This window comes from Lactuca virosa, chromosome 7 (assembly GCF_052849685.1).
Source record: "Lactuca virosa cultivar CGN04683 chromosome 7, Lactuca_virosa_CGN04683_v6, whole genome shotgun sequence".
Classification (NCBI taxonomy): domain Eukaryota; kingdom Viridiplantae; phylum Streptophyta; class Magnoliopsida; order Asterales; family Asteraceae; genus Lactuca; species Lactuca virosa.
In genome coordinates, this window is record NC_136432.1 from 198153669 (window position 1) to 198162348 (window position 8680).

At 32.4% G+C, this 8680-nt stretch overlaps 1 protein-coding gene across 1 annotated transcript; it reads right to left on the reverse strand.

The window, feature by feature from the left end:
- Nucleotides 1–228: 228 nt before the first annotated feature.
- LOC145125973 (mitogen-activated protein kinase kinase kinase 18-like) lies at nt 229–1549 on the reverse strand. The gene has a single exon (XM_079061382.1). It carries the CDS (start codon nt 1434–1436, stop codon nt 345–347), a length of 1092 nt encoding a protein of 363 aa, XP_078917508.1. The 5' UTR covers nt 1437–1549; the 3' UTR covers nt 229–344.
- Nucleotides 1550–8680: the final 7131 nt, after the last annotated feature.

Consider the following 8680-nt stretch of genomic DNA (forward strand, 5'->3'; position numbering starts at 1 on the left):
GTATTTGGATGATATTTTATGTACAAAAACCTTAATTCATTGACAATTTTTTATATTGGCTAACTTGAATGATATTTTTAAACAATTTTAAAACTTAGTCTAATGGTATAATAGATTATTACTTGTTAGAAGTTGGATGAACTAAGAGTGTAGTCATTTCTCATTGAGGTTAAAGGTTAAGGCTTCAAGCCCGTCGTGAAAAAAATAAAATAAATAAATAAATAAAAATGGATGAAATAAATTTTAAAACGGGTTTATCTCCATTTACACTATTTGTCTACAACCAATTTGGGGGTATCTAGTATCTACGAAACTAATGAACAACTCATCATCTTCACCGCCACTCATGGTGCACCCACCTCCATCTCGTTACCTACCGCACCTGTCACTGCTCCGCTGTTTGCTTTTCCGTCACTATCTTCATTGATTCTGATCGTGATCCATTTGGTTTCCTCCTTTTGACATCTCCACTTTGGTATCTCTGACTTGTCCGCCAACTGTTTGATTCTTTGCCTCAAAGAGTTCGATGAACACGTGGATGAAGCAAAATCAGTTCCCAACGACGACGACGTCGACGGTTCCTCCATTGAATTCCACACGTCTTGATCAAGTATACTCGTCGGAGAATCCGTATAGACTTTTTCACATATCATTTGCTTTGAATTGTCGTCAAATTGGTGGAGAAACGGGTGTTTCAGAAGCTGTTTCGCCGTCCATCTCTCTCTTGGATCCCGATTCAAACACTTTCTAACGAAATCCTTCGCTTGATCGGGAAATTCATCTGGGATTTCAGGGATTTCGCCGGAGAATGCAATTCTGTAAAGAACCGACACCGCGTCAGTAACGTTTGACCATGGTGAACCACCGGTGGCCATTTCAATCACTGTACATCCAAGCGCCCATACATCCGCCGGAAACCCCTGTTCTTCACCTCGCGCCACCTCCGGCGCCATAAACATCGGCGTCCCACAAATCGGCGCCACCTCATCAACCCACTTCGCACAACCAAAATCACCAATCTTCGCACCACTTTCGTCAATCAAAACATTCCCGCCTTTAATATCACAATGCACTACACCTCTCGAATGAAGGTACTCTAACCCTCGAACTATCTCCCTCGTATACCTTAAAATCTCCGAACTCTTCAACCCGCCACCATTTCTTCCATTTATTCCGTCGACGATGGAACCAAAAGGCATGTACTGCATCAGAAGATTGTACATCAACTTGTTATCTTCTTTAGTAACCTCACACCCTTTGTAGCTCACGACATAAGGACTACTCAAAGTAGACAAGAAATATTGTTCCTTTCGCAAGCTTTGAGCTTGCGACAACTCCATAGACTTGACTGCAAAAACCTCACCGGAGGTGGAGGTGGCGGTGGAGACGGTGGCAGAGGAGCCACGGCCAAGAACAGGACCTCTAGTCCACCCCATGTCGATTTTCTTGAAGAAATACGTCTCGTGTGAAGGAATTTTTTGAGGGTCGAGTTTGGTTGGTTGATTTGAGGGGTTTGTGGTTTATATATATATATATATATATATATATAGTGGTTGTAAATTCATAAATGGAAAAAGGTTTTGTAAGCTTTGTTGTTGAAACTTGAAAAGGTGTAGTTATTTGGTTGGGTGGGAAGTCTGTAGGTGGCATTTGTTCTTTCTAGAGTTGACGATTGCTTTAACTGGAATTTGACAGCGTGGCAAATTGTGGGTAGCGAGTGACAACTTTTTGGGCAGGCCAAGACGGCAGCTACGTGGCAGGGACACGTGTCATGAAGAGTTTGCTTGAAATTAGAAACTTAATCAATCCCTTGCTTGTGGGATGTTGTTCCATAATTTCTGGGAAATAATCATTATATGACGTTTTGATTTTATGGTTAAGTCGATTTCAATTGTTATTGATGAGTGGCTAATATGAGAAGATAATAGACCCTTTGTTCCTTGTATTGACATAAATGAGAGTATTTCAAATTACCTACATACATATTTATAATTGTTACGTGAATTCATGCAAGTTCTATTGACATATTAAGTAAACAATTAAAAGATTTGTAGCATTGTGACAAAAAAAAATGGGATAAGGAATCATTTCAAGAGGTTATATGATGTGAGATTGAAGGGTCATTAGATAAGGATATATATAAATCTAGAAAGATAAAGTTTGAAATCAAATCCAAAACTTAGGTTGGATACCTTATTTTGTAATTGTGTTTGTTGACTTTAAAAACCAAAGATTTTGGGGGTTTATGGTAAGGTAGGAGAGGGTTAGGGGCAAAGGGTTGAACCACTATAGTGGTTGGTATAAGTATTCCACTTTTTGGTAGAATATCCTCTCAAACGTTGAGTAATTTGGCATATACTTTTGTCCAAGAGTAAAGTCTTGAGGGAATTTACTCTTCAAATTCATGGGTTATATTTCAAGTCTAATAAATATATATAGCTTTTGCATCTATGAATAGGTTTATTATAGGATTCTTCTTGTCTCTATTTCGACCTCATACCGCAAAATTGTACGTCAAAAATAATTAATGTCATTAAAATGATATTTTTTCATTTAAAACATTTTGTTTGTGTAAAAAATCGTGACTGTTATTAAACACGACTATCAGTATAGAAGGCTATGTTTGTTTGTTCGTTTGTGTGGATAGATTGTAAACACGACATTTCATGTGTGACATATGATAAATTTCGTTGGCAATTTTTTAATTTAACATGTTTGTGTGGTGTGATGGTTCAATTGCATATCACTCAACATCTTCTAGAAAAGTTTGATATTTGTAACTTGTGAATGAAGTGTTGGGTGAAATGATTTTGTTAGTAGATGGGCGGTTATAACTTCTAAATCAAGATTATTAATATTTAACGGTCACCTAAGCATTTCACTAAACGTCTTGACTTTTATCCAAAGTTCAAAAGAAATAGTTTTTTAAACCAAGGATCTGAATTGTTTTTAAATAAATAAACCATTCTTAGTTTTGGGTGAATGAAGAATGCAAATATATAAAAATAAAAATAATTGTATTTCATCGTGAAGTATTACCTGATTAATTAACATTATCATTAGATGGAAAAAGAACAACTTCAATTGGTTAAAACGAGTCTTCTAATAAATTTGTATTTTACTATGGAGTATTACCTAATCAATTAAAAATAATGTCTTAAAAGATGGACATAACAATCTCAATTGGTTAAAAGGAACTATCAATTTTCAAAAAAATAAAAAATCCAAAATTTAATGGGTTAATGTCGAAAAAAATACTATATTTTTTCAAATATTCGGTGTAACCAATTAATTTTCATTTACACTAAAAAAATCATTTATTTTTAGATAAAAGTTTTATCGTAACCATCATGCATTTGTGCTAAACAAAACATTCATTTTTATTTTTAACAAAAAAAAAAGTTACCTATAAATTGATGGTTAAACCGAACTTTTGAAAAAATAGTGTTTTTTTTATAATTAACCTTAGCATATTATAGGTAACACATGGACGGAGCTTATTAAGGGTCAGAAAGGGTTGTGGCCACCCCAGTTTTTCTGCTTAGAAGTTAGAAGTAGCAATAGCTTATTAATATTTGGAAATATTAAATATATAAAATTTGGGTGTGCCCCCTCCCCCCCCCCCCCCCCCCCCCTTCTTGTTTTTTTTTATAAGAACGGAAATTTTAGTTCCAGCCCCTTGAATTAATTGTTTAAGCTCCGCCCCTGAGGTAATAGTGGTTGCACCAAAATGTTTTACCAAAAATTAGTGGTTTTCTCTTAACTTATTAAAAATGGGTGATTAAAACGGATATTTGGTAAAATATAGTGTTTTTTTCATCATTAACCAAAATTTAATCTTTTAAAATTTATTCCCCGATCCATACACTACAAGAAACTTGATTTTCAGGAACGGACGAGTTGAGGTCTGGGGGGTATTTCGACCTCCTGCTATGACTTGTCATCAAGACACGGTAGGGCAAAATTTTCCCCAGTTTATTTATTTGATCGATAATTATAGAAAGTCTATGGCGATATAATTAAGAGAAGTAATTTGTAATAATTATTATTTTAAAATACATTAAAATTGTAAAATGTATATATGTTTTTGTTTGTCATAAGACATGTTTGAACTCTTTTTGGAGAATATGCATTACATTGTACATATTAACATACACATTAAACAACATTTGTTTTTCTAAAATAACTTTAAATGACAAAAGATGCATGAAAACTTTGTCACATAAAATAACAATTATAAAGTTGTCATAGAAAATATATATGAACTTGTTTTTATACAAAGTCAAGTTCTCTATATTCTCCAAAAACTAAGATTTCCAAAAAAAAAAAAATCTAACCAAACTTGCAAGTTGGCTCTTGATACCAATTGTTGGGATTTTATTCAAAAACTAGTTTCAAAAACATGATTTTTAGCAATGGAAGACTTGATCATTTTTGAATAACATAAACAAGTTAAACCCACCAAGGATCATCTTGCAAAGTTTGGAAAGAAAAACAAACACAACCAAAGAAGAAGAAGAAGAACAAATAACAACATTTGTATTTCTTTGGATCCTCTTGGGATGCTTGGAAGTTGATGAAGAATGATTAACTTTAGAGACACCAACAAGAAGGCAACTTGATGTAGATGCTAGTCTAAAACTCTTAACTCTTAAGCTTGAAGTTCATAACCAATATAAACTTCAAGAAAGCATAAGAATAAGCAAGTAAACTCTCCATAAGATAAAGAAATGAGAGAAACCTAACATCCATAAGGATGTTACGGTTTTTGCATGCTAAGAGGAACAACAACACAAGTGAAAGCCTTTCTTTCATTTATATAGCATGCATAATGTACATAGATCTTTAACCATTAAGCACCCATGCTTCTACTAACTAGATTGTATCCCATACTTCATATTACTTTTCATTAAATAAGTCAAAGCACCATCTTCTTGTCCCTTCAAGCATGTTTCGGCCATGCCTAATTAAAAGGAAGAAAAAGTCTCAATTTTATAAACCAAGTTTATAAAATATAAACTTTAATTTTTTGTAAAAGACAAAATAATTTATCTAGTCTAAAATGTTGTACATGACTTAATAATTCATACCATATGAATTATGTAATGTTACTTGCTAATGAAAATTATTATTTCCTAGAAATAAATAATTTCCAATTTAATTATAAGAGTTTATTAAATATTTATTAAAATCAATTTCTAATAAATAAATAATTGTATCAAGTGGTTGTTAGTGTGACCCATTAGTATCATATGTTAAATAACAATATCACTTTAATATGATTCTTGAGCATACTAGATCTTTCAATCTCCCACTTGCGCAAGATTCATATTAGACTGATATAGATAGTGGTGAACGTCTAGTAACATTTCACTGCCCCCATCAACATACGACTTTGTGTCATTCTATCAACTCCCAATTCCCCAAAAATCCAAGCTACAATTGGTGTATAAGGTAAGTTTATAGTTATCCCTTTGTCACAGACATCATGTTAAACATGAGATACGGATTGCAATCTATCCCATATGTTGTTCAACTTTTGGTAAGGCGCCTTAGATATCTAACTCTCAACACATAAGAGGAACAAATCCCATCTTTACTACATAAGCCTCTTGCATAGTTCATATCATACCTGAAAATGGCTTTTATAACTGCCCAGTTAAGGACCAACGTTTAACCATATCTAAGCACAGTACTCCCTACACTTAAGTCCCACTATGTATCTCAGGTGTTAAGGATACAAAGATAGTACCTTTTTATCAAGTATCATTCATGATAGTGATCCATGAGATGATCTTGATGCGGGTCAGTTCAATACTAGTTCTCTGACAAGTACCTATGAAACTTTGTTACAACCCATTGCCTACCTTCATCCAATGAATTCAACCAATACAATTCATATTAGTCTTATTTCATAATTTCTCCCACAATTATAACTGACTATGAACCTTTATACTAATAATATTATTCATGGATTAAACATGTTAATATAGAACACAACAAGTATGGATGTTATGATCATATCCCAGTATATCAAAAATTATATAATGGTTGTTGGTATTATGTTCCAATATCCAAATACTAAATCCAAATCAAAATCCTATTTTTAGAATAATAAAGTCTTATATATAGTTGAAGTGTGACCATTCATACTTAGCTTAAGAGAAGAACTTATTAATGGGTTCGACTCAACTTAATTTGTGTGAATTCTGTGAATACTATCATCTTCATATTTAACTTTACTCTAGGTATCTTGGAGTATATGATTGGTGTTCTTTCGTGACATAGAGTCTCTTAGTTCGATTAAGTATACTCTCAAAGTCACAAAGATTTCTATGTGATCCTTGAATGACAGAGATCAACATAGCTTTTCAATGAACTCATTCATCCAATCATATTAGATTTCAACTTCTAAAATAGTGTATTCTTATTTTGTAGTACATTGCGTCATTTTCTTTTGCTCGGACCTCATTCCATCTAAACTAACTCTTCATCCCTAAATGAAGTCATAATCCAATTATAATTCATAATTATATACATTTTTTCAGAATCGGAATCTTATGTAGCTCTTTACATGAAGATTGTGTTCTAAACTATATGTCTCATATACATTCTCTTAGTTCTTCCAAAGTACTCTTAGAATGTTTCTATAGTCATCCAGTGACTTAACCATGTATTCAATTGGTATATTATGATGTGCTCATAGCATGATCATACACCAGGTCTTATGCATAATATGTCATAAATGATGGATTCATTTGCCAAGAAAATCAAATATAAATCACTTCAACTAGTTCAAACCTATGAGCTAGGTTCTTTTGAGGTTGGCTCAAAATCAGTGTCATGTGACAATGTAAAGGTTACTCCAAAGGAATCTTCTATCTTGATCTCTTTCAATGTATTATCAATATATGCAAAAGGATATAAAACTTTTAACATTCATTTTATCTATCCATAGATTTTACATCCCAATAATGTATCTTGTTCTTCCTAAGTCTTTCATTTTAGAAACATATTCCGAGTCAATGTGAAAAGGCATGGCATGGTCAGAATGTAGTTTCTCATGATTAAGTATGTCTCATTCATACAATATTAGGAATGTCACTATGCTCCCACTAGTTCTTAGTAAACACACATGTTCTATTCATTTTGATATAAAACCATACCTTGTGGTTTTACATTAAAATGATGATTGCAACATTGAGATTTTTTCTTTGTATCCATAAATGGATCTCAAGCTCTACATATTTTGTTAGGATAACATGGATCAAGTAAACCTCCAGGCTAATCTATATAGATATCTTCTAGTAGAGTTCCATTAATAAAAGCGGTCTTTCTTGAAATCTATTTGCTATATTTCATATTGAGAATATGAATTCATAGTAAACAATATCCTCGTTGATCTAATCATAGCTACTTGTGATAAAGGTTTGATCATAATCAATGTCATGATTATGATAAGGACCATAGTCAATGAAATGAGTATGAGAAAATCATTTTATAACAATTCTTGCATCAAATGTGTATGGTTATCCATGTAATGTATTCTTTCTACAAGAATCACTTACTCCTTCTAGCCTTGCTATAGAGAGAAAGTTCAGTCAAGACCATATTTGATTATCATACATGGATTTCATCTCATGTTCATGACTCTAAGTCATTAATCAGATTCGACATCTGACATAGCATCTTGGTACTTGATGGATTTGCTAGAAACCATCAATAAAAGCTCATCAATGAGAGATTTCACACTTCTCAAGTCATAGATGATTTCTACCACTAATGCGAACAATTTGTGTTTGTGAATATCTATTATTCAAGTTTAACAATACTTGTTAGAACTAGTGTCAAATGTAACTACATCAGGTAATGGTTCTTGAGCTGCTTCAAGTTCCATGTACCTCCCACTTGTTTTGTCATTAGAAGCTTGCTTTCTGCTAACTCAGCTATCAGAGGAATAAGACAACGTATCCTTGATGGGTTTGTATATAATAATCTATGCCACATTTAGAGTATTGTATAAATATGTATTTAGTAGATTTTGGGTTTGGAAGCTATAGTCCAACATAGGCTTCAAATCCATAAAGCATTCAATAAGATAGGATGAAGCCTTTCCATACAAAATCTTATAAATAAAATGTTATATCTACTTATTATTTGGTATTTTTACTCAAGGTACAATTGATAGTGTTATATGTGTTATCCCAAGGAAATAAAAGGAGGACATTTCTGCCGATTAGAAAGTAAATCATACCAAGTAAGATTTAATTCACCTTTTCTTATCATTGAGGCCTTAGATAGTTCTTACCAGTTTGTATTTCAACTTTATATTTGAAACCTTCAACAAGGATTTCACAATTATGTTTTAACATGTAAAATACAATTTATAACTACAATAGTTGTTAATAAAGTTGATTTTGTATCTTATGATAAATCTTAGACATTCATTAGAAAGGAAGTCATACCCTATAGTGTATAGTTCCTTAATAATTATTTTCTCTACTACTTAGTGAAAATATCATTAGGAATCTTTTATATATAAATAAGATTTACATATGTCAAATAAACTATATTATTTGCCTTCAAGGATCCCTTTTTTGAATTTAGAATATGTGAATATCATTTATATAATAAAGATAACATGTCAAAGATGAGTTTGATTTAAAACAAGTTTAAGTCA

Coding starts and splice junctions, on each gene's coding strand:
- LOC145125973 (XM_079061382.1), bottom strand. CDS start 1,436: ATGGGGTGGACTAGAGGTCCTGTTCTTGGCCGTGGCTCCTCTGCCACC.